The following is a 26,342-nucleotide window of genomic DNA, read 5'->3' on the forward strand; positions in this document are numbered from 1 at the left end:
TGGGCCAGCTGTAGTATGGTACAATTGTTTAAACAAAGAGCAGATCAAGACATGGGTCAACCTAGCTGGTGCTTTTCTGGGGCAATATTGATATGTTAAAGACTTAGCCCAAAAACGTCATGACCTTCAATGGATAAATATGAAAGCCACTGAGAGCTTTAGAGAATATGCCCTAAGATGGAGAGGGGTGGCAGCATAGGTTCAGCCTCCTATGTTAAAATAATAAATATCATACATGTTCCGCATTTCTCTTCCGACCCCTTTCTTTGAATCAATGTTGGAAAATTCAACAAAGGACTTCGAAGACCTTGTGACAGATGGGGAATTACTTGAAAATGCAATCATCAAAAGAAACTTGAAAGATGTTCTCAAGAGCCCAACCGAACAAAAGGAGAAAGTTGATGCTGTAACTAAATGTCAGGATTAAAGCTCCTACAACCGTAAAAGAGAAGGGGCAATAGGTTACTCGAGTCGTCCAAAGAAAGTCCCAAGATCAAAAAATACTTTGAAACTGTTCCAAACTTCTATCTCAGATTTATATCCCCATTTGGTTAAAGGTCAATACCTCACACCAAGGCTAGTGAAAGTGCAACCAGACCCTTCTGCCCACAGTTATGATCAAGTTAGTGTTTGTGATTTTCACTTGGGGGCATTGGGGCATTCTACGGGAAATTGTAGGCCGCTTTTAAAGGAGATTGAGATGCTTGTAGAAAAGGGGACATTGACTCATGAATTGGTGAAACAATGGATGATGAGCTCGAATGGGGCACCAGAGCCAAATGAATAACACCCGATCGAGTTAAACGCCGCTGCATCAGAAGAATAATGGGGCATCCTAATTATGCAAAAATCATTTTGTTCATTAAGAAACTTTTTGTCATTTGCAACATCATGTTTGAACATGTTTTTGTCGTTTTTCTCAACTTTTTGAAAGGATTTTTAAAATGAACTTACGTCACTTTCCAAAGGTCATGAGCAATGAATCAAGTTTGAATCTTGTAATTCTTTGAATATCAAATGAGTTAAAGGTTGTTTTGCTACTTCATTAATTATATGCTTTTGACAAGAGGCAAGATTAGACCTTTCATATCTCATATAAAGCCGAAATAAATGTTGTTGGGTTTCTTACCCAAAATAACACCGAGACTAAACATTGACATCACTTCCCCAGCCTCAATAAATCCTGGGGGCATGACGAGGACCTTTCCTGCAAGAAAGACAAGATGGAGCGTAACAGATCAAGGGCATGCTAGGACTACAAAGAAGAAGAAGAAATAAAGAAAATTATTGAAATAATTCTATCGTGCATTAATTATATTGTTTTCACATAAATAAGGTTAATCCTGAATATACGTCCCCCTGGGGATACCTTTTTTACGAAGACTTCCATGTATGAGATGATGAACGGCTTTGTTTCATTTATCCCTTCAAATATATATATATATACCCCTTGTTGTCCCCTTTTGAGCATATAGTATTTTTCTTCGTATTCAACCCAAACCAAGGATCACCTTCCACATTGGGGGGGCAAAGGTGAATAACATCTGCTCGCACGAGTAAAGATTATCAGTCCGGATTTCATTACAGAAGCAAGTCATGACACCATGAGGCAGACCAAATACAAAGCGCTCTAAGATCAAATTGAGTTGACATCACGAAGAGAAAGAAGAGAAATGTAGAAAGAGAAAAAGAAAAGAAAAGATGAAAAAAAGAGAAAAAAATTGGAAATGAAAAATAAAAATAAAAAAAGAAAGAAAGAAAACTCACCTAAAACTTCAAGAAGAGCGGTTCAAACATGTCAAGTCTATCGTGAAACATTGAAGTAAAAAAGAAAAATAGAAGATGCACGAGCAGATTCAAATCAGGCAGAGCAAGGTTGAAGACAGCAAAACGAATTGATCCTTGGTTCGATCACCCTTAAATACTTGTTTGAGCCTATTTATCCATTTCTTTCATAACCATGAGCCATGACCTACATTACGTGCCTGAAAAGTCTCTTCTAATCATACATGGATTTCTAAGTGGAGAGACTATCTTCAGATTTCATTTTGCCCCTCATGTTTAATTGTATTTGTAAATTGTTTTTTAAAATAAAATCTTAAATGCATGATAGGAAAAAATATAAAAGGAGGGTTCAAGACGTAAAATTTTAGATAACGTCTTGAAACCAAAGGAGAATTCGAGTTGAAAACCTGAAAAGGCAACTCGAACACAAATATTGTCAACTACTGTACAGAAGGGTGATCTTATACATCTCCTGATAAAGCATCGCACAGTCCAAAGGCGCTCACGAATGCTGAGAACAAGTGAACATTTCCAGAAGAGAAGCAAAATGGTTGCTTCATCAGATCAATAAAACGCCATAATCAAGGATACAAGAAGTTAACCTGAAACACATTTCCTTCCCAAGTGTATCCCATTAGTGACACATAAAAAATGATCAATCACTTTAAAATTTGGGAATAGAAAAAAAAGAAATATTCGACTATTTAAATTTATCAAGAAAAGGTAGTTAGAACCTATTAAGATATTGTCTCGATATTTATAAATAATAGAATATTCTTTATCTTTCTAAATGTTGGATAATTTTAACTTAATCTATTTTGGTGCTTTTGAATAATGTAAAATTCATGTGTTGTTTTGTCGGGGATCATAAACCAAATTAAACTCGAATTTGTAAATTTCATTGCAAAGACATTAATCGACGAGGTACCGATTTAAGGCGTTATGGGGTGCTAATCCTTCCCCACACATAACCGACTCTCGAACTCATTTTTTTGTAACGCGGACCTAAATTGGTTGTTTTAATTAAAATTAATTTTTTATTTAAAATAATAAAACATTTTGGGTGCCCAATCACACTCTAATCAAATATTGGTGGCGACTGCTCGAACCGTATGATTTTCTTATCGTTAAGAAATTTTTAAATTTTCGAAACGAAAGATTTTCTAAGATCACATTATTTTTAATTAAAAATCAACCCTAAAATAAATAATTAAAAATAATGCAATTTTTAAAATCTGGCTTCACCCACCGGAAAAAAAATCTTTTCGACAGAAACAAAATACATGCATGGAAATAATTGAACCAAAACCCCCAATCCCACTCTTACAAGAATGAAAATTGAAGACCCCAAAAAGCCTTACTTTAGCTTTGACCCTTCTCCCTCCCTCCCTCAATCTCCTTTAATGGCAGACCCACATTCTCCCTATCTAAAGCTTCTTTTTCCCCCTTCTATATCATAAGGTCTTTCTCTTTCTGTCTTCCTTTGTTTACATTGTCTCCACATATTTCTGGGAGGACAAGCTATTAATAATTCCTTTTTTTCTTTCTTTAATCTCTATCATTAGTTGCTAGTGGGTTAATAACAGAGAAAGTTTTCTTGTTTTTGCTCCACTGCCGAAGCGAAGACATTTATGATCTTTGAAACTATATATCGGGTACCGTCTTTTTTCTATTATCTGCTTTTGTGATTTCCTTAGAGGGTTTAGTGGGATTTTTTATTCAAAGGTGGGTCTTTTGTTTCTTTGAGAGATCTGTAAGAACTTATTCACCTTGTTGCCTTTTTGGAGATGATATCGTTCTGTTTGCAATTCTCTCTGCTTTTAGCCACTTTTCGTTGTTCTTTCCTATTTTGTTTTCTGTTTATCCTTGAATTAATATGGATTTCGGTGGTTTGGTACTTTGCTTAAACTTGAAAAAGGCTGTTGTAATGATTTGGTTTTGATATTTAATTCATGGATCACCCAAGTTTTTTTGATGTAATAAATCAAGCTACTGGTTGAATGTATGTACGTGCTTATGTATGTATGAATGTCTTATGATCGTGAAAACTTTGTTTGCAGGAGGTAATTTTGTGTTCTTTCAGTTGTAAAAATCAGCTTTTAGATGGAGTTGAAGGGGAAAGTAACTAGGATTGCTGGTGGAGATAACCTTGCATTGATGATTGGGAGTAACTAATTTGTATACTCTAATCTGTGTAACAAGTTTGGATTCTTTCGATGGCGTCGAAATCCGGTGACCGACCTTCCCCGGACAACCCGAAGAAGCCATTTGGTAGCCAAACTGCCAAAGGGAATTCATGCCGCCCTCCTCCTATACAGATCACAAAGACAACGATTTGGAGCCAGTTACTCCAAGGATAGTAGAGCCTGTTGATTCGTTGACGAAGAAAGTCGATTTGGGTCTATCCCTGAGTAAGCCGAAAGAAGTTCCGAATCATGTTAGTTCTGAAGTGAGTCAGAATGATGGATTACCTGAGGCTTCCGGTGAACGAGAAAGGAAAGCATCGGAACATGGAACTAATTCGGCTTCAGCTAAATCCAGTGATGGGGGCACCAGCCTTGCCAAGACTAGTGGAAGTGCCAAAGCTGGTGATCATCCCGATTATATCGAGAGTGGTAAGAGCAGTATTTGCCGAGGTAGCACGAGCAGCGATGTGAGCAATGAGAGCACATGCAGTAGCTTCAGTAGTAATATCAACAAACCTCATAAGACAAATGATATAAGGTGGGAAGCCATACAGGCTGTCCGAGCAAAAGATGGTGCGTTGGGTTTGAACCATTTCAGATTACTGAAGAGATTAGGCTGTGGGGATATTGGAAGCGTCTATCTTTCGGAATTAAGCGGAACAAAGTGTTATTTTGCGATGAAGGTGATGGACAAAGCATCTTTAGCAAGTCGTAAGAAACTTCTTCGAGCACAAACCGAGAGAGAAATACTACAATCCCTGGACCATCCTTTCCTCCCGACATTGTATACTCATTTCGAGACCGATAAGTTTTCATGTTTAGTGATGGAGTTCTGCCCCGGGGGTGATTTGCATACACTGAGACAGAGACAACCGGGAAAGCATTTTACCGAGCTAGCAGTGAAGTATGTGAATTCCTCCTACTTAAAACATCTATTTAGTTAGATTTGGATCAAGTTTATGAAATATTATTCGTAATACTTTTAGCATTATTGTGTTGCCATTTCACATTATAGGTACATGAACTGATATACTGATGAAAATATGATCGAATCCGCATGTGCCATATAGGTTGGCGGACCATACTAACATAGACTTCATTAAGTTCCTTTTTAAGTTGATTATACAATCTTTTGAAACCAGATTCTGATAGTCATTGCTGTGCTTTCCTTTCACCTACAGGTTCTATGTAGCAGAGATTCTCCTTGCTTTGGAATACCTCCACATGCTCGGTATTGTTTATCGTGATCTCAAGCCCGAAAATGTTCTTGTTCGAGAAGATGGGCACATAATGCTTTCAGACTTTGATCTTTCACTCCGTTGTGCGGTCAGTCCGACACTAGTTAAGTCATCCACGCCCGAGTCTGATCCCTTGCGAAAGAATCCGGTTTATTGTGTACAACCGGCTTGCATCGACCCCTCCTGCATCCAGCCAGCATGCGTTGTCCCTACAACATGTTTTACACCACGCTTCTTTTCATCAAAGTCCAAAAAAGACCGCAAGCTGAAGAATGAAATGGGAAACCAAGTCAGTCCATTGCCCGAGCTTATTGCCGAGCCGACCAATGCTCGCTCCATGTCTTTCGTGGGAACCCACGAGTACTTGGCTCCTGAAATTATCAAAGGCGAGGGACATGGAAGTGCTGTCGATTGGTGGACTTTCGGAATCTTCTTATATGAGCTATTGCTTGGTAAAACGCCTTTCAAAGGGTCCGGGAACCGTGCGACGCTCTTCAATGTTGTCGGGCAACCCTTGAGATTTCCGGATTCACCTGTAGTAAGCTTTGCAGCAAGAGATTTGATAAGGGGTTTGCTGGTGAAAGAGCCACAGCATAGGTTGGCGTATAAGCGAGGCGCAACCGAGATCAAGCAACATCCCTTCTTCGAAGGCATAAATTGGGCTTTAATTCGTTGCGCAAGCCCCCCGGAGATTCCGAGACCGGCCGAGATCGAACGGATCCCAGTTCCAACATCATCAGCTGGCAATAAACCTGCTGTTCCTGCTGCCAATGATCAGGAAAACTATCTGGAATTTGATTTCTTTTAATTATTCTCAGAACCATTTTCTTGTGCAAATTGAGATTTCTATAATGATAGATGATCATGTGCTTGATGTCTTATTTTTCAAATTTTGATTTGCATAAGTGAAAAGCATCATGTTTTTTCTGCAAAATTTTCCTTTTTCCATTAGAGTTGCAGCATAGCTTAGATGTTTAAACAAGGCCTGATTTCAATTTATCTGAATATTTTCAAGGTCTAATTTTGTTCCAACTCCTTTCACTCTTTGCATATTTAAATTCATTCCTCTACTTTTAATTCTATGAATGTAATCCTTTCGATTTAAAAAAATCGAAATCCAATTAAAAATGGAGAAGGATTTTTTTATCAAATCGGATTAGGTGCCATCTAAAAGAAAAAAAATGAAACTCACGTGACAATTAAAATAATAAAAGAAATTTCCATGAAAAAAATAGAAAGACTGACTTTCAAATATACGGAGAGTACAAGGACTGAAAAGAAATTAAACCTCTTTTAAAATGTTTGTATTTAACACAAGGATATTCTTTGAGCATATACTTAGCAAAATAATATCAAACAATTAAAAACAAAATGCACATGATTTAATGGGGAATAAAATTGGGATCTATATAGGGATTTACAGATTGCCCATCAAGAGTGACGGTGATAGGACTCGAACTTGGCCTTAAAAGCTCAAATTCTTTAATCTCAACCACTTGTGTCAACACCCGTTAGTAACATTACTATGATTATTAATATAGCGATTACATATACTTAAATTATTATTACAATATAATATTATACTAATAAACAATTCTAATTTTTTTAAAAAAAATTATAGATTAATTTGTTATGAAATAGTATAAAACATTACATGTTATGCTAATAAAATAACGTCACATCAATAATAAGATACATATGAATTATTATACATATTATAAATCAATACGTTAAGAGATTAATGGTTTAATAATTATTTTAGTTAAAAATAAAAATAATTAAATATTAAATTTAATTAAAAAAACTAACAATTAAATTGATAAAAAAAATTGAAATTAAGAATTTGATTAGATTCTTATATATATAAATTATTGTGTATTTGTATTGTTTCTCAATGGTGAAAAGAACCCTAATATGGTCATAGGTTTAGCGTTATAATTCAAACCTCACAATACAAACATGAACCCTAATAAGTCCGATAGAGGTGAGTTGTAGTCACATGAACATTTATAAAATATTAGCTAGGCTAAGATAACTTTCATAAATATGTAATAAATATATATTTATTATATAATATTAGGTAAAATTAGAAAAATAATACACGATAATTTTTTTTTTTTTGAAAAATCTAAGTGATTGAAAATTATTTTTAGATATAGTTCATTTGTTATAGTGCATATGAAACTCATAACGTGATGAGTTTCATGTGGACTATGATGAATAATTTAAGTCCCAAAATAAATTGAAAATTGTCATATTTTACTAATTAATTATTCCGTAGGTATTATCTCTAATTTTGCCTAATATTCACATGGGGCGCCATAAATATGGAGTTTTCATGATTGAGCAAGTGAGCAAACAACACATGGAAACATTCTTACATGGTGACTTAAATCTTGGAAATTGTTCCTTTTTAATTTTTAGTGGGAATAATTAGCAACAAAGCTTAGTGTTAGAAATCTACCACAATTTATATTAAAAAAATATTTATTTAATTTAAGTTTTGATAATGTAACATCATCTTATTAGTGGTGATATATACAATTATATATCATCAATATATCATATAGTAAATTTAGAGATAGGAATGGGTAGGGTTTAGGTTGGGTTTCAGCCAACTTGACTCGACTTAAAAAATTTATACCCTTCACCTGACCTAAAAAAATATACACACTTTATCCGACCTGATCTGAGCCAAAATAATAAAAAAATATTATTTTTATTCAATAAAAATATGATTTTAATTGAAAAATAATATATAGAGGGGGTATTATTGTAATTATCCCTAAATATATAAGGTAAAATTATGTTTTTTTAGGTCGGGTTAGATATTTTTCACCATAAATCTGAACCCGACCTAAACTTGAATTTTGTTTTAAAAAATCCGACCCAATCGAGTCGGAACTCGTCGAGTTCAGGTCCTATGCCCATCCCTAAGTAAATTGTAATTACATAAAAATATAATATAATTATATAAGATCTTGTTAAATTTTTATTTGATTTTTTATGAAGTTTGTAAGTTGATATGAATAGCCTAATAACTTTTTGTTTTGTTTTAAACACTATAAAATATTCCTATATAACAACAATTTAATATATAAAAATATTATAGAAAATTTATATAATGTTTATATACATCATTTAAATAAAATATTTTCATATTACATTGTTTATTGATGCATTAACCAATTTTTTCAAGATGACAATAAATTTACTTACTAACAAATTAATTGTAAAAAATATTTTATAAATTCTTCCTAAGAACACTATTTACTTTAAATCTATATTTTTATGCTTACTTTAACCCCTAGATGATATTTATAAATAAAGACAGATTTTTTTTTATAAAAAAATCAGATTATGATGTTAGAATTTTAAAAATTTTATAAATGATATTTTTTTAAAGTGATGTAAAATTTATTTTTAAATTCTTTTTATAAAATTTATTTTAAAAAAAAATCATAAATTTTTGGGTATCAGTTCACATGATCACATCCCAACAAATGACAATAACTGTAGCTCAACCAATACTTATGAGGACGAAACAAGAAAATGTGCCAGGGGCCGACATAAACTTCTAAAATTTTAGATAGTTAAAGTTCAAAATTTCATTTTTTAGAAGGACTAAAAGTGAATTATTAAATTTAAAGGGACCAACATATAAATTTTCAATTTAGTAAAAGAGCTAAAATTAAGATTTAGAATTTAGACAAATTAAGCCTTGACATCCTAGTTTTTAGATTTAATTACTTTTGGGTACTTTTAATTTTAAAACTATGCAAATTAGACTCTTATTCCCTACTTTTGTATCAAATTGCTTTTTAGACCCTCTTAACTTTGAAACTAGATAAACTAAACCTTAACCCACCATTTTTCTCGGTTCAAATACTTCATAGATACATACCAATTTCATAAACAAACACATCAAACCCTAACATTTATATTTGATCATCCTATCTCCGACTAAAAGACTTGAATCTTATTATTTGTATTTGATAGGGACTAGAGAAATGAATTTCCCATTCAAGCCCCTGCCAGCCCCGTTGTCCTGGTCCAGCCCCGTTGTCCTGGTCCTTGTTTAGATACATACCAATTTCATATACAAACACATCAAACCCTAACATTTATATTTGATCATCCTATCTCCGACTAAAAGACTTGAATCTTATTATTTGTATTTGATAGGGACTAGAGAAATAAATTTCCCATTAAAGCCCCTGTCAGCCCCGTTGTCCTGGTCCTTGTTAGACCTCATCCATGGTTACCTACTATTGAGAATCAACTTTAGGTTGCAGGTGTGAGCGTTTGATCGAGTAGAGTCGAGTCAAGTTAAAATTTTTTGAGTTATTCGAGTTGACGAGTCCTATTTTATAACTCAAAGTTAACTTGAAATTTTTTCGAATCGAGTCGATTTTTTAAGTTTCTATTTAAATTTAATTGTAAATATTTATAATATTATAAGACTATATATATATATAATTAATTATTACCATGAGGTATTGATTCTATGATTTAAACTTTATTTGTTCATTTGTCTGTAACGAGAGATCTGGCGTCAAGAAGGAAAGAGAAGATCTAAGGCATAGATACCCTATATGCATATGGTATTTATACAACAATTTGTTGTTTCTTTCTATTTTAACCATGAGGCCAAACATGTTTTCCTTTAATAATTTCTTGTAATGCAGCAGCATTCAAAAAGCAAGGAACCCAGATTTCAACGGTTTCTGCTTTTTTTTATTTTATTTTTTGTTCTCTCTTTTAGTGTGATTCTTTACCTTAAGCTATAAAGAGAGCAACATCAACAACCGAGAAGCAATGAAGAGCTTTTGGTTTTAGTTTTTTGTGTTTTCTGTGAGAAAGGAAGCTGAAGAAGGAAGACAAACTGAGCAATGTTCATCAAGAAGCGATCAAGCAGTTTCTGTTTCTGATGGGAAACGGTGAGATTAAATATTAAAGAAAAAAATCGATTCTTTTTTATATTTCCTTCTATGGGTTTCTTTTATTTTGATCTGCACATTGCTAACATTTTTTTTTCTTTTGGCCTTGGGAACTCTGACTAACGGTTGATGAGCAGATGAAGGCCACGTTTCAGGTTAGATTCTTTTTTAAAATAAATTTACAATTGGTGCTGAGATAAGTTGTTGAAGAATAACTAAAAATTAGATTTTCTTCCCATGGTAACAGTTTGGCAAGTTTATTTTAATCACTAGAACTTCTGCTGTGGACTTGATCCGACTGCTTGGCTGACGGACGTAAGATTATACTAGCGGGGCAAAATTATAAAATTTAATGGCCGAAAACAAATTAAAAATAGAAAATACAGAAGATATATCTAAATTATGTGATGATTTGAAATTTCCAGGTGCAACCCCTCGGTCCATCCTGGATCTATCTCTTGCTTGATTTATATCACTTATAAAACGTTTAGGTTCTGTGAAGGTGTTGTATCTGACTCGGTTTGGAACTTTGTCTCTTTCTCAGCATTTTGCTAGTTTTCTGGGGATTGTTACATGGTTGTGCAACATGGCAAATCGTTGCACAAAAGCTTAGTTATTACTTCCTGCTAGTATGACCTCCCTGATTAGTTACTGAAACATAATGCTACTGCATTAGCGAGCATTCGGTTAGGTGGTACGATCGAAATGTAACATCATCTTACATTATTTGTAGATTGATCATAACTGCATTCTTGTTCCTCTAAGTTGCATGTACTTCAGTTTGCATTGTATGAAGTTATTTCTATGACACTAAGTCTTTGATTCTTAACCTTGGGGTCGTGGGATTGAGTCCCAGGGCATTTCATAATTCGGAATAAGGGTCAGCTAATTTAAGTCTTTGATTCTTAACCATCTTACCCCCCCTTACACCATTACATATGGGAATAAGGGTCAGCTAATTTAAGTCTTTGATTCTCTGTGTTCTAGGTGAATTACTATGTACAGTCGCACATCCAGATGAATGAATATTGAGATCATGTACTACTGGTGAGTACGACTGCCAACGTAATGTTCTTCACTCGCATGATTTCTTGCTAACTTTTCAAGTATTGTAAAATGTTGGTTCTGTTACAGCCTACAGCCACAGAAAAATCTGGACGACATATCAGCACATGTCTGAAGGTTTTGGATAGAGTGGCTTGAAGCTTTCAGCAGTGAATCAAATAAAGGCACATTTATAATCCTCTTTCTTAAGAATCCTCTTCAAGCTGTTTTAATTGCTTTTTGACATGATATTAGAGCTCTCATTTTCCTCACAGGAAAGCATCCAAAAGAGTAAATCGATGAAAAAGAATGAATTTTCTGCTCGTTACCGCACTAGCTCTCCTGTTTGTAATGCAGATACTTACCACTATATCAACAATTGATGACCTGAATTATCCTGAGAAGACAGAGACATATTATATCGTCAATGCACCGTATATATTTTCGGCATGTTGGAAGGTTTTGACGCTTACCAATTCCACTTCTCTTGGCTAACTTTTACGAAAAGAAACCCACATGCTTATATGCAAGTATTGGCAGGCTGTAAAACCTCTCTTGCAAGAAAGGACGAAGAGGAAAATTCAGGTGCTTCAAGGTTCTGGAAAGGATGAGTTGCTAAAGGTAAGCATACCCTTCCATCCATATTTGTTCTTTCATACGCACTTTAATTCATGATAAAAATCTGCTCGCTGGTTTTTGAGTTAATCTTTAGTTTGCTGTAAAATATGTTTAGCTAATTAATCCATATGGATAATGCAAAGGATGAGGCTTTCTTCATTCGATTCTTGTGCGATTTTGTGGCTCAGGGCATAATTTGTTTTTTCTGCTCGGTCCAGCTTTGTTAGGATCATTTCCGACCTTCGACATATTCATTCCAACTGTGCAGATAATGGATTATTCATCCCTCCCACATTTTTGTAGAAAAGAAGGCTCTGGATCAGCACGTCGCGGCAGCAACGGAACCGCAGACAATTGTTTCTCATTGGATCACGCCTACGATCAACAGCTTTACAGTTACATAAAGCAACAATCTACACTTAAAGAGACGGGTTCGCGGGTCAAAGAGGGGTCAGTTCACCTAGAATTTCCCAAGCCAGATCCAGACGATACCAAAATCGCAGACAATTGAATCCAAGTTTCACAAGCTTAAAGACCATAATGGCCTGTGCAACTCCATAGATGGCCTTAAATTTGGTCATTAGATTTTAGATAACACCGGATATGTAACTGTCACGTTTGGACTCGTCTACCACAAAATGAGAGGCCTTGTATTCAATCATCGAATGTTATCGTATAGCTTTCTTGCATCGGCTCGATGCGATTTAATAGACCCTTGTTGTGGATGATAGCTCATGTCTTTTGGCTTTATGAGATTCTGCATGAAACAAGACAATCTCGCTTCTACTAAATGCAGCTTTCTTGAATAATTTTCTTAAGATAGATTGTTGATTAATGATAACATGCATTAATGAGAAATTTGCCGCTGACGATTTCAGCAAATGCCAAGCAAAATTCCTGAAGGAACATAGGGAAATCCAAAACATCGTTAATATGAACAACGCAAATATCATACGAAATTTCTAACTTAGCTGTTTATAGCAGCTATAAGCAACAGCAATTGATGCAGCGGCACAAACAACAACAAGAGCAGCATATGTATCTTCACGCTCCCAGCTCTCGGACCAAGTTGGCTTGGCACAAAACTTGCGAGAACCGGCACCTTTTCCACTATTGATCATCGAAACATGTTTCTTTACGCCTTTTTTTTTCAGGCATCAACTTCACGCCCCCCTCATCAGTGTCCACAATATCCGACTTTTGAGAGTCGTGGTAACAAGCACTGCCATTTCCTTGGCAACAGCTTACAAGCTCATCTTGAGATCGAAAGGCAATTGTGTTCATCTCATCTATTTGTCTTTCTGTTGCCTCTTTAGTGCTTCCTTCTACAGAAGTCTCACCATTTGCAAGGCGCCTTAGTTCTTGAAATTTCTTCTGTTTTTCTTCGGATAAACCCATCTGACCCCTGAAATAAGCGTTTAAATGCCTTGTCAATACATAGTGAGAGGGATAAATTCAGTTTACAATCAGAATATTTTTTGTTCGGTAAGAAATACAGCCAAGGTGAAGATTTTGGGCACTTCGGGTCCTGTTTTACATGTATATATCATGTTTCGAGTCAAATTAACCACTGCAACTTCTATTTCATGCTCTCCTCACCTTAAAGGCAAAAGTTTCTGCATATTACATTCTAAATATTCTTATATTATATTCTACGCATGGAACCGATGCTAAAAGAAGGATTAATAATAGCATATAAACAAGCTGACACAAAAAAGGTCACCTCCACAACGAGTCAGTTATCTCTCCTTTCCCAATATGCCACTCTAGCAGTGTAGGGACATCATCGGGAGTAACATACCCATACCTACAGAAAATACATGTGTATTTATAAAATGGCCCGGCTATCAATCCAGTAGAATATTTACATAAAGAAAAGGAACTAGGCTAGCTTAACAAAATAGGCAACAGGATAGAGATCGTTCCTACCAGTGTCCTGTGACTTCTCCATTGATATTTGATCCGAATATGATAACATTTCCTGCATACTTATGCCCTCCAATGTGCGAGCATGGGCTAACAGACACTCTACCTTTAAGACCATGCAAAACTATCTCTTCTTTGAATCTGCTAACCAGTGGAGGCCCACAAACTCCACAGCGGCGATCTCGGGATCCATGAGAACAAACAAAACAAATGAGCCCTGTAGTTTTTCAGGAGTTCCAGGTAGCCACACACCGTTCTTGACAAGCACTTCTTCAACAAATGTGTCAACATCGAAATGGGTCAACCTCCTGCATTATTAGCTAAAACAGTGATCAGTTGAAAATAAAGGAAATAAACAACTATAGAAACCTCAATGAAGATGCAATAGACCTGTATCTAATCATGTCTGGAAATATTAATACATCTCCATTTGATGTCTCAGTTCCATCATGCCCCTCGCATATCGTTAAGCGGGTCTGTAAGAAGACAAGCAGAAATAGATAAAGTAAGCATGCTGGAAAGGAAAAAATCGCAAATTTCGGTGATGCATGTTAACAAATTCTCACTACAATCATTTCAGAGTGAATCTTTATATCTGCTTGTGTAGATAAAGATTTACAGTGTAACCGACAGGGAGCACCTTTGTGGCCCAAACAATACAAAGGGAAAGTAATTCTAAAAACATCAGACTGCAGAGTGCCAAATCACTACCGTGTACGTACAAATTCGAAACAGGATTGTATCCTTTAGAGTAATGAAACCCATTACAGTTTGTATTGGCAAATTTAGAACCAAAAACAAGACAGATTGCAGACCTCCAAATCACTCCTAAACACAGCTAGTTAACAAACCATTGAAAGCCTCTATGAATCTAATAAAGTTGAAGCCAAACCTAAGTTAAAAAGGTGAAGTTTGATCTATAAACACAACAAAAGAAATCACATTTCCCTTCATAAGAATCTGTACAGAACATAACAATGTGACACCGAAATGTCAAAATTGCATCTGAAAAGGTAAAGCTCCAAAATCAGAAACAAATATATTCATGCAGGCAGACCAAAAGGATCCAATCAAAACCCAATATTTATTTAAAATGGGATCTAAATCATAAATTAACACCAGGTTTCTGCATTTCGAGATCACTCAAAAGATTAAACCAATTAAGAAAAAAAAAACAAAACCCACTTTGATTCACCTACAAATGTATAAAGTAAACAAATTTGAAGCTAAAAGGACTAACCAGGGCTTGAGATCTCTCGAATAACAAACCAATCCAAATAAAGAAAATAAAGAAAAAAGCACACCAACCTCTTTAATCATATCAGTCTTCCTAGCCCAAACAGCGGCAGACAACAACCTAGGCAGACGATCAAACTCAGCAGCCTCAATTCTTGGAGGCCAAACGGATGGGCTTTTGTAGCAAAGAAAGACATGGCGCTCATAGAACTGGACAGTGCCGGAGATTGGACTTTGTTGTCTAAAGTCAGGCCTCAAGAAACCAAACTCGACATCACTGTTACTAGGACTAGCAATTTCAGAAGCTAGAAGACCCTCGTTTGAGTAACTCCCGGCAGCACTTCCGATGTGAGAAGTTGGGTCTTGGAGATAACTGTCAAGGTGGTCCGAAACTGTGATTGGAGAAGATGAAGATGATGGGTTTGTTGGGAAAGTTACTGAGTCTTCTCTTTCCCTGCTACTTGACATCATTTCAAGGCACAAAGAGGTTAGAAAATAAGGGTTTTAGGGGACGGAAAAAGGAGTCTTGTTTCAAGAAAACGATTTTTTCCCCTGTTGGAGAAAGGGACGGTTGGCTTTTGAGTGAGATGAAAGGGTATTTTTTTTTAATTTCCAGAGTTTCCAGTGGCATGGGAAATACGTTTTTTTTAGGATTTGTTTTGAAAGATATTTCCAAATTTTTAATGAATTTACACTTATCCCCCTAATTATTTTTTTTTGTAATTTTCTTGTTTATGGTTTTGTCTTCATATTTCTGTACTAACTCTCAAATTTTAGGATATAATTTACCAAGTTTTTCACTTAGTCAATACTCGAGGGAACTTTCATTTTCTAGGGTGATTCATCTAAGTGGACTTGATTTTATTTCATTTGTCAAAATCAAGAGGAAAGAATCTTAAGTCCCCCTACTTTGCTATCCTTGTCATGCCATCAATTTTTATCACTATGGACTCACATGATGTCAATAATTGAGGTTGAACAATTGTATACGGTACTCTGATACTGTAAGATTTTCTCTCATCTAAAAAGACCCCCTTTATTATACTTATATATATATAAATGGATTAGATCCACCTTCTTCTTATTGCTCAATCAAAATAATGCAAATAAGTTTCAGGCTGATAATCAGGGTGTGAAGAAACATGTGCTGCATGTTTGTTCATGGTCATGGATGTATGCAGTGAATGATAGTGATGTTGATGCAATATTGGACTCTTAATTGGACATTTTTGAAGTATTTTGGCAAATTCTTATCCACCACTGGCCACCAGTAGCTTAATTTAAGGAAAATGTTTTATTTATTCCACTAAATGGAGGATGCCATTGTCTGGATGCATTCAACCAGTCTTGAAAAACAATCCATTTGAGAGGCCAAAAGCATTTAAAAGCTTAAATTTTGATTACTGCCAAAGGCTCATCAACATCATTGCCACTACTTTGCTCTACAAAGAATTTTTGGCACATAAAATGCATCAACCAAATACTAGCCATATACACAGATGCCATTTACTCCATGTTGTTTGCAAACTAATCCTTGGATATTTCCAATTTAAATTCCTGACGCCAGACAAAACTAACAGGGGTTTGATTCCACAGTTCTCAGATGTACACAACCAAATATATGTTTCTCTCAACCATTGATAAAATGTACAAAGATCAGGGAATGTTACAGTACATTTGCTTCTCACCAGGTAGTTAAGAGGGAGATCCACCCTCAATTTGGTTCTTTTTCCGATTGAAGATGCCGCTGATATTAGGTAAGAGGACCTTTTTTGAGATGGAAGACTTTTCCTTTTCTAACTTGCTAACCTGAACAATTTTCTCTGGTGGGTATGGCTTTCGAATTCTGTAGTGCTGCGGGGATGAATCTGTTGTCATCTGTGCTTCTGCTAGGATCCGGGATGCAGCTTCGGCTGCTTTCTTTTGTTCCCTTTCACGCCACCTTCGGAGCTCTCCCTCCACAACCCTCTTTGCAGCTTCAGCCATGTCAGCCCCCTTCAAAGCATCTGCAGTTGCAACCTTCATGTCTTCAATCTCTTTCTGAGTCACTTCTAACCTCTTAAGGGCCTCGTTTTCACTAGCCTTCACAGCTTCTACCTGCGCCATAGCAGCTGCAACTTTCTTTTCAGCTAAATTGCTCAACTCTTCAACTTTCCGGCTCAAAGACTCAAATTCTTCCCTGGAGATAGTTATATCGGCTCCAGACTCGGAGGTTGAGGCCCGTGCAACATTTGTTTTCTCAGAAAGAATCTTTATTTGATCAAGCGCCCTAGTCTCAGCTTCTTTCGCAGCTTCAGTGTCTTCCAGAGCAACTGCCAGCTGCTTCTCTGCTTCTGTGAGTGCAATTCTCGAGGTTTCAGCTTCCACCTTTAGCTTCTCAGCTTCCTTTTTCATCTCTTCCGCTTCTCGCCGTGCATGTTCTGTTTCCACTGATAGCTGTTGGAGGGTTGAAATCATTTCTTCACAGTTGCCTCTTGTTTTAGATTCCTCTGCCAGGAAAGTTTCAAGCTCAGCTTTACTTTTCCGAAGCTTAACATGCAGATTCCCAGCAATGGACTCTGTTTTTGCTTCCTTCTCCTTCAGCTCTGAATGCTCTTTCTTCACATTTTCTAGTTCCACCTTAAGAGACTCCACCAAACTCCTCAAGGACTTCTCTTCGTCAGCGACTTTTTGCAGTGATTCTTTAGCACCATCTAGCTCTGAGGTAACAGTTTGCACATAGTCCAGATCTGAAGCCTTTACATTTTCCATCTGCTTCTGCAAATCCCCAATCTGATTATCTGTTTCAACCAGTTGTGCTTCAAGATTTCGCATAAGCTCAGGGTCAAATTCATTCTTCAAAGCAAGCAACTTCTTTGTTGACTCCTCAAGGGTAGCTTTATATAATTGCCTCTGAGAATCCTTTTCGGTGAACATTTTGGCTTGTTTTTGCTGTGCTTCAAGAGATGCAAGCTTCACTTGTCCGATTGACTCCTGTACATAAGAAATTTCCCTGGACACCTCTCCAACCCTCTCCATGTTAATCTTAGCTGCATGTTCAGCTTCTTCTGTTTGTTTGAAGGCAGCAATTTTTGCTTCTAAGGATGCATCACGGTCCTGACGAAGCTTCCTCAATTCTTGTTTAGCCACATCAAGTTCGGTAATTACAGTCATGTATTGTTCCCTAGCAGTTTCCAAGTCCAGGCTCCTAGCTCTGTCAGGTCCGGGAAGAATATCAGAATTTGCCTCTTCAATCTGCTTTGTTTGATTCTTTGCAGCTTCTGTAGCCTTGATTGCATATTCTTTCGACTCGTTAACAGTTTTGAGTTTATGAGACAGTTCCTCAAGGGTCCTTTTAGCCCTTTCTAGCTCTACAAGTGCTTGAGCCTTGGTTGTCTCGGCATTTTCTATTTGATCCTTTAACTTTTTCAACTCTTTCCGAGTGAGATGAAGCTGAGTCTCCTTCGCTAGAACTCTCTGCAACTCGAAAACAAACAACAGCTGAAGAATAATAAACGAATCTTGGAAAGACAGCAAAACACTTCTTTACAAGGTCTAGTTGCCACGTAGGCTTCTCATATAAAGGTAGATTCTACTTTCATGATCCTCAGTGGTATGGTTCATAGACATTTTAACATTTACAGCCATTAATGATGAACGTGAACAAGGGAATAACAAAACAAAAGAAAGAAAACTTGAACGTGCCACAAATATCATATCCAAGTCTAGAAAACACATGTACTAATACGACTTGATACAAAATTTCAGGAGAAAGAAGAAAGAAATCTTTGGTGAGTCGATAGTACCTCCGCAGATTGAGCTTTTGCCTTTTTGAGGGAAGGTTTTTCCCCTGAGAGAGAGCCTTCTCCAAAAAGAGTAACAGCATCTTTAACAGATTGGAAAGGTGCACTGGTGTCTATCTCTCCCACCTCCACTTTCGGAGAGTTGGTAGCATTCGGACGTCCCTTCGCAACCATAATGTTTTGTGTGTTTATTGTTTGACGTCTGAAGTTCACAAGTTCGATAACGGGGAAAATCAGCATTAATTCGACAAATGAGACAAAATAAGATGTGCAATATAATCTCCAAAACCAACATGTCTCAGCAGAAAGAACGTGAATCATAATCTCAAAGAAACTTTAGACTCTTCAAGAGCCAATGATTCTTTTGCATTATTGCATATCTCGACATTTCAATCGATTGCTCAATCACAACATAGACTAGTAACTTCAGGCTGGCGAAAATCAGCATGAATTCGACAAATGAGTCAACTCAATAAGATGTGCAATATTATCTCCAAAACCAACATGTCTCAGCAGAAAGAATATGAATCATAATCTCAAAGAAACTTTACAGAGGACTCCTCCAGAGCCAAATGATTCTTTTGCATTATTACATATCTCGACATCTTAAATCGACTGCTCGATCATAACATAGACTCGTAGCTTCAGGCTGGCAAAAGTATACTAATCAAAGAGAGAGAACAAGGTTAACAAGAGGAACCTTTTCTTACACATCTGTCCTAGATTACCCAAAGCTTCAACACCATCAAAGAAAATAGATTCCAGTACAAAAAACAGTCAAAATCGCCAAGAAATATTTCAAAATCATGAAGCTGAACATACCTTAAATATCCTTCTAAAATCTTCAACCAAAATTGACTATCTAATCACCTTCTCTAAGAACAGGAACCTTTAACTTTGCCCCAGAAATTCAAGCAGCACAACCCTAGCTCAACAACAGAGAAAGAAAGAATTATATTTAAGAAAATTTTCTGGAATTCAAGAACATGACAAAGTTATTATCTCAAGTCAAGCATAGAAGTGAAATGAACTGTAAAAGATTATTTTTAAAAAAATCTGTAAAAAAAAAAAGTAAAAACCTTAGCTACTAAAGCTAAAACCAAATAGTAGTCAAATGAAAAAAATGGAAGGATCACCTTGTCTAAAACTAAAATCCCTTCACAACTTGATGGACATCTTCTTTGATCTCATACTATTCCTTTTTTCTACAAAAACTCTTTTAATCTTTCAACATAAAGACCAAAACCCACCAAAAAAAAGACCCAAACTTTGGACAGGAATCTACCAAGAAAATTTGATAAAAAATTCTCTCCAAGAACCAAATAGGCTTCTGAGGAGGAGGAGAAGAAAAAAAATTTAAAAAACTTTCATGGGGTTTTAGTCAAACTTGGGCTTAGCTATCTTCTCTTTCAGTGTTTTTGAAGGATTCAAATTGTAAATATTGCAACTTTAGAGAGAGAGAAATAGAGTTTGAATATTCGAAAGCAGTTTGAAACAAAATTTTATATAAGCAAGGACAGTGAGGAGGAAGAGGGAGAAAGCTAGAAAGACTGTTTCGTTAGACGGAGAAAAATGGTACTTGTTGGACACTAATGTAGAATGTCTCAAAATGTAAGGGTATTTGTGTCTCAAAATGTAAAGGTTTTAAAAGTCTCGAGTGATGGGCGGAGCAGTGACAAAATGACAGTGACTGAAAGAGAAAATGCTAAAGAGTTTGGTTATGGATCCAATTGCTTTGCTTTTCAGCTGCTCCCATCTCATTCATCTCATCAGTCATGTAATTTGTCTCACTTTCTCTTTGTTTTCATAGCATCCTCCTTCTCCTCTCCTGGAAAATTTGTTCAAATAACATTAAAAAAATTGATTTTATCATATAAGATGTTAAAGAGATTATTTGACCCGATAATTTCTAAAAGACTTAACGTTAAAATACAATTTCAGGGGACATATATGGAGCTTAGAGAAGATTTATCTTTTGAGCATCTTCTAAAAGTCGTTGGGTCTTTTAGAAGTCTTTCATGGAACACTGTGACATTTATCACGTATGAAAAAAAATAATGTTTCTAACTTCTTATGTGAGTAAATCATTTTTCCAAAGCATTATGTTACTAATTTTCCCTTTTCTCCTACATAAGCAAATTTCCATTTTTTTTGGGGTTTTGTAAATAGTTTTCACCTTACTCATAAGGTTGTAAACACATTTACTTTTGTTTTTCTTTTGGTTGGTTTAAGTTTTGATTTCTATGTTGAACCAAAAAAAGAAGTTTGGACTGAGATGAAGGGCTACATCAAGGTCATTCATTGATGAATGTAACTTCAATATCTACAGCTCTGTCTCTCAAAACCCAACTCAGAAGCATTTTTTTGTCAAATAGCAACACAAATATGGTCTCCTCACCTCTGTTTCAGGTGGTTGTGGAACAGCATTAATAGTCTTAAATGTCCTCAACCTCAAATGACTCATTAAAAATCACCAATATCTTTTAGTACTACAAATAGTTGCTTTGTGTGACCTGTAAATGGACCCAAGCTTGAGGATGATTGGATTGGATTGGATGGCATTGGCATGCATGATGTAATGTTTGATTTCCATGTCTGATGAATCTGTAAGTGGAATGCTACTTTCCATACCTCATGTACTTTTCCCTTTCCAATCTCGTCATCTCTTCTCCATCTACAAGAACAAAAGGCACGCCCGACCTGCATTGAGCATATTCTGCAGCACCAAAATCAACAAATTCCGGTGTGCCTCTTGGTTCTCACCGGCGCTGGTTCTCGACATGCTTCGAGTGCCTCTGTTATCCGAGACTGAAGGTTGTCTGTAACACAAACTAGTTTCAGATAACAGCCTATTGACCTTTGAAGAACCTACTAGACCATGGCCTAATGAATCTGAATAAATAAGGAGCATGGATATGTCGGACTGAAGAACCTAATAGACCATAGCCTGCATAGCAATTCCATAAAGAACATTACCTGACACACTATAGACGTAGCTGTTCGAACTCGACTCCCCTAAAAAGAATATTTTTTTTTTACTATTGAGGTCACTCAATGCATTCGCGAAATAAAGACTTAATTGGATTGACATCAATAGTGATAGGGGTTAATGGGTACAATCTTGACTTAATTGACAGTATAATTACGGTAACCGAAGGCAGAATGGAAAAAGCAGTTCCCCAAATTGCAACTTACAAAAAATTCCATTCTTATAACAAAGTCTAAACCTTTGAGATGAACAGGAAGACAGGTGCAGAAGCTTAGGGTTAGTTCTTAAGGGGCAATGAGTTCAATTATACCAAACGCCCTTAGTTTAAGCTAAGCATTGAAGTATTTTACAATATCCCTCTTCCTGCCCTTCATTTTGATTCATTACCAGTTTTCTTACAGGAAACTGAGAACTACAGAGTTTCCCAAGTCAAGCGCCTGTTCATATACCCAAATATATATATTTTTTAAAATAGCATGTTTGCATGAATGAAGTTACTTCTTCGTTCAGTGATTAAATGAGTGATTGTTATTTTTAGAGTTCAAGAGTTCGAGCATTAGTGATGACAGGGTATCTAAGGGTTCATTGTCAAACAGTTGAGTCTATAAAATTAATAATAAAAAAATACTTATATTTTTTTCTAATGGCAAGGTCAGGGGTTTGAATATTGGCGATTACGAATAGAACAAATTGGGCTAGGAGGATCACCCTCGTCTTCGCAGTACCTGATCCGAATTAATCGACTAATAGATTGGAAACAAGTGGTTATACAAAAAAAAAAGAATGATAATTTAATGTTCTTAATTTTTTTGTCTAATAACAATTTAGATCATTATAAATTTAATTATTAGACATTGTTTTCTGAATTGTAAGTTTAAATACCTAGTAAGTCATTGTATTTTTCTTAAAAATTTTAATATTTCGGCCCCTGTCTGTCTATATCTAATATTGGTGTCGCCCCTGTACAAACCAATTTATTTTAGTAGTTAAAAGAATTATTATCGTTCTTAGAAGTCACGGGTTCGAACACTAACGGTTGTAGCATGATGATTGAGCGTTTATTGTCAAATGGTCAAGGTGATTAAGCGCTTAATAAAAAAAGGGACATTGTTATTCCTTGAGAGTCTCTAGAACATATATTACTACTTGTAATCATCTTAGATTAATAAAAATTATAATATTTATAAGGATAATGTTTATAATTGTAAATTAAAATATAAACATAATTTATTTATATATTAAGTAAATAAATTTATTATAAATTTTCAATAAAATTTATACAAAAATATAAATTAATACATTCAAAGATCATGTAAAAATTTCAACGTGTATATATATATATATATATATATATATATATATGTACGTTTTACTTATTTTGATCATTGATCACAGATATGAGGGCAAGTTACCGGGGGTGGACATATTCGTATGCACGGCGGATCCTACGGCGGAGTCGCCGACTTTGGTGATTAACACCGTATTATCTGCGATGTCATTGAATTATCCCACCGAGTAACTAAGTGTCTATCTTTCCTGTGACGGTGGATCACAACTCGCCTTTTATGCCCTCTTGGAGGCCTGTCGTTTTGCTAGGCTTTGGATCCAGTTTTGCAAAAATTCAACGATGAACCAAGGTCCCCTGAGGCTTACTTTATCCACAGCTCTGGTGCGCCTGAAGAAACTGCAAATACTCAACAATGGCTGTTCATCAAGGTAAATACTACTGAATATATAGTTTTAGTAGCATGTAGAAAAAGAAAGTAAAAATGCAGTTAAGATCCCTGTACTATAGTACAATTTTTTATTTTGATCCATATATTTTTAAAATGGGAAAAAATATAAAAGAAAGACCATAATACAGGGACCTATACAGTACTTTTTACCAAGAGAAACATGATAGATCCCCACCATTTGGTTTGATTAAATGATCATCAACTGTCGCTGCTTTCTTTAATTTCGAAGGAACGATATGGAGATATGGTGAAACGAATTGAAGCAGTGGTTAACAAAGGTAGTGTTCCAGAAGAAGTAAAGAATCAACACAAAGGATTTTCCGAGTGGGATTGTAATGTAATCAAGCAAAATCATCAGCCCATTTTTGCAGGTGGAACACTGCATTTTTTTCACCCTGCAGAGATTTTATATGTTTGATGATTTGAGAGATTTTCTTCTTGTTTTTCAGATTGTGATCGATGGAAGATACGCAAACGAAGTGGATAGCGATGGATGTCGATTGCCGAAACTGGTTTACATGGCTTAAGAGAAGAGACCCGGTTGCCCTCATCACTTCAAAGTTCAAAGCAGGAGCCATGAATGCACTGGTAATTCGCCCTTTCCTTTGATAAAAGAATAAAGGACTCAATTTGTACTGAAATAACCGGTTCCGGATGTATGCTATGCTTAAGCTGAGCAAGTGTCCAACCTCAAATCCAAATTTTCTTTCTTGAAATCTATTTTCTTCCGTCAGTTATTTATTTTATTGATTGTATCGACTCTGAATTTTATTTGTATCTGTACAAAAATTGTGTTGTTAATATATGCATATCAACAAAAATTGTTGTTAATAACAATGGAATGATGCAGATAAGGGTGTCATCAGAGATCAGCGATGGAGCAATCATTCTAAATTTGGACTGCGACATGTACGCAAACAACGCAGACTCTATAAAAGAGGCTCTTTTCTTCTTCATGGATGAAGAAAGGGGCCATCATATTGCTTTTGTGCAGCATCCACAGTGTTTCAATAACATCATCAAGAATGATCTTTATGGAAATAGCATCCCAGTAGTTAACAAGGTTGGTGTTGCACTACAGATATTAGAACATGTTTGGACTATGTTGTTGACTGATTGCTTTTATTTGATGATTCCGAAGGTCGAACTTGCAGGAGTGGGCAGTTACGACACCGCATTATATTGTGGCACCGGCTGCTTTCACCGGCGAACGAGTCTTTGCGGAAGCAAGTATTCCTAGGAATATGAAGGATCATCGAATTGGGAAACGAGGAAGGATGATGACAGGACAGTTCATGAATTGGAGGAAGCATCAAAAGTTCTTGCTAGTTGTGGATATGAGAAGGGAACTCAATGGGGAAACGAGGTATAGATATACTGTTAGGTAGGTATCTATAAACTAAATACGTAATCAAAGCTACACTAATATGAACATCGTGAAACCGATGATTCGATTCGAATGCATCGTTGTTTGTCCATGCAGATGGGGTTGATATACGGGTGTCCAACTGAAGATATGTTGACAGGGTTGAGAATACATTGCAGGGGATGGAAATAAGTTTATTACAATCCGTACAACACTGCTTTCCTAGGAGTTGCTCCACCTACCTTGGACATAGCTCTTGTTCAGTGGACAAGGTGGTCGGATGGAATGTTCCAGATCTTCTTCTCCAAATACTGTCCTTTCATCTACGGACACAACAAGATCAAATTGGGTGCTCAAATAGGGCACTGTGTTTATCTGTTGTGGGCTCCAACTTCCCTACCGCACCTCTATTATACCATTGCTCTTCCTTTTTCTTTGGTCCAAGGCATTCCTTTATTCCCAGAGGTATGTATATACGCAATTATTCATATCAGAGCTTAATTTCATGAGGTCAAATTATAGTTTTAGTCCTCTATTATGTTTTTAGTTTAAATACTTCTTACATCATGTGTATTATTTTTGGTCACAGGTCTCAAGAAGATGGTTTATACCCTTTGCACATGTATTAATATCCAAGAACCTTTACAACATAGCGGAGGCTCTACTCCATGGAAGCACATTCAAAGCTTGGTGGAATTCGCAGAGAATGTGGATGATTCGAGGAACGACTTCCTTCTTCTTCGGCTTCATCGATTGCATAGTGAGACAACTCGGATTGTCTCAGACAACGTTTAGGATCACGGCCAAGGTTGTCACCGATGATGCCTTGACGAGGTACCAGCAAGAGATGATGGATTTCCGGGGCACATCCATCATGTTTGCAGTTATATCAACATTGGCAATGGTGAACGTGTTGGGTTTAGTGGGTGGTGCAGCTAAGGTGTTTTGTGGGGTTGGGATATGGGGAAGTTGATGTCTTAGGCTTAGTTTGTTTTCACTGTGTAAGTTCTTCAAATTACTTATGTTTGCGCCGCGTAGACCACGCGCAGACATTAGGCTTCGCAGACTGTTTGTTTTTTAGAAGACATAAGCTCTTCAAAAGTCTGCGCGAGCTCTTCTTGGTGCAGACATGGTTTTATGTCTTCAAATATCTTCAAACCTCTTCAAGAACAATTATAAATATAGTTATTTATTAAATAATTTAAAATAATTTAATAAGGTTATTATTTTAAAATAATTTATTATAAAATATGAATTGATTTATTTTTAAATAATTTATTTTAAATAATTTATTAGTATGGATTGATTTATTTTAAAATATGGATGATTTATTATTGTAGTTGTATGGATTGATTTATTTAAATAATTTATTAGTATGGATTGATTTATTTTAAAATATGGATTGATTTATTTAAATAATTTATTAGTATGGATTGATTTATTTTAAAATATGGATTGATTTATTTTAAATAATTTATTAGTATAGATTGATTTAT

General features: G+C 35.8%; 1 protein-coding gene and 4 pseudogenes across 1 annotated transcript; 3 read left to right on the top strand and 2 right to left on the bottom strand.

The window, feature by feature from the left end:
* The first annotated feature begins 3,139 nt into the window (after nt 1-3,139).
* LOC120126551 lies at nt 3,140-6,032 on the top strand (annotated as a pseudogene).
* Nucleotides 6,033-11,265: 5,233 nt separating this feature from the next.
* Nucleotides 11,266-12,423, top strand: LOC120126492 (annotated as a pseudogene).
* A 263-nt stretch (nt 12,424-12,686) lies between these two features.
* On the bottom strand, nt 12,687-15,626 carry LOC120126553 (annotated as a pseudogene).
* Nucleotides 15,627-16,447: 821 nt separating this feature from the next.
* On the bottom strand, nt 16,448-20,260 carry LOC120126552 (WEB family protein At5g55860-like). The gene is made up of 4 exons (XM_039144711.1): nt 19,892-20,260; nt 19,578-19,680; nt 18,759-18,957; nt 16,448-18,429 (listed from the first exon to the last, which is right to left on the bottom strand). Exons 3-4 carry the CDS (start codon nt 18,927-18,929, stop codon nt 16,669-16,671), a joined length of 1,932 nt encoding a protein of 643 aa, XP_039000642.1. The 5' UTR covers nt 18,930-18,957; nt 19,578-19,680; nt 19,892-20,260; the 3' UTR covers nt 16,448-16,668.
* Nucleotides 20,261-21,346: 1,086 nt separating this feature from the next.
* Nucleotides 21,347-25,819, top strand: LOC120126493 (annotated as a pseudogene).
* Nucleotides 25,820-26,342: the final 523 nt, after the last annotated feature.

This window comes from Hibiscus syriacus, unplaced genomic scaffold, assembly GCF_006381635.1.
Source record: "Hibiscus syriacus cultivar Baekdansim isolate YM2019G1 unplaced genomic scaffold, ASM638163v2 tig00110458_pilon, whole genome shotgun sequence".
In the NCBI taxonomy this organism is placed as follows: Eukaryota; Viridiplantae; Streptophyta; class Magnoliopsida; order Malvales; family Malvaceae; genus Hibiscus; species Hibiscus syriacus.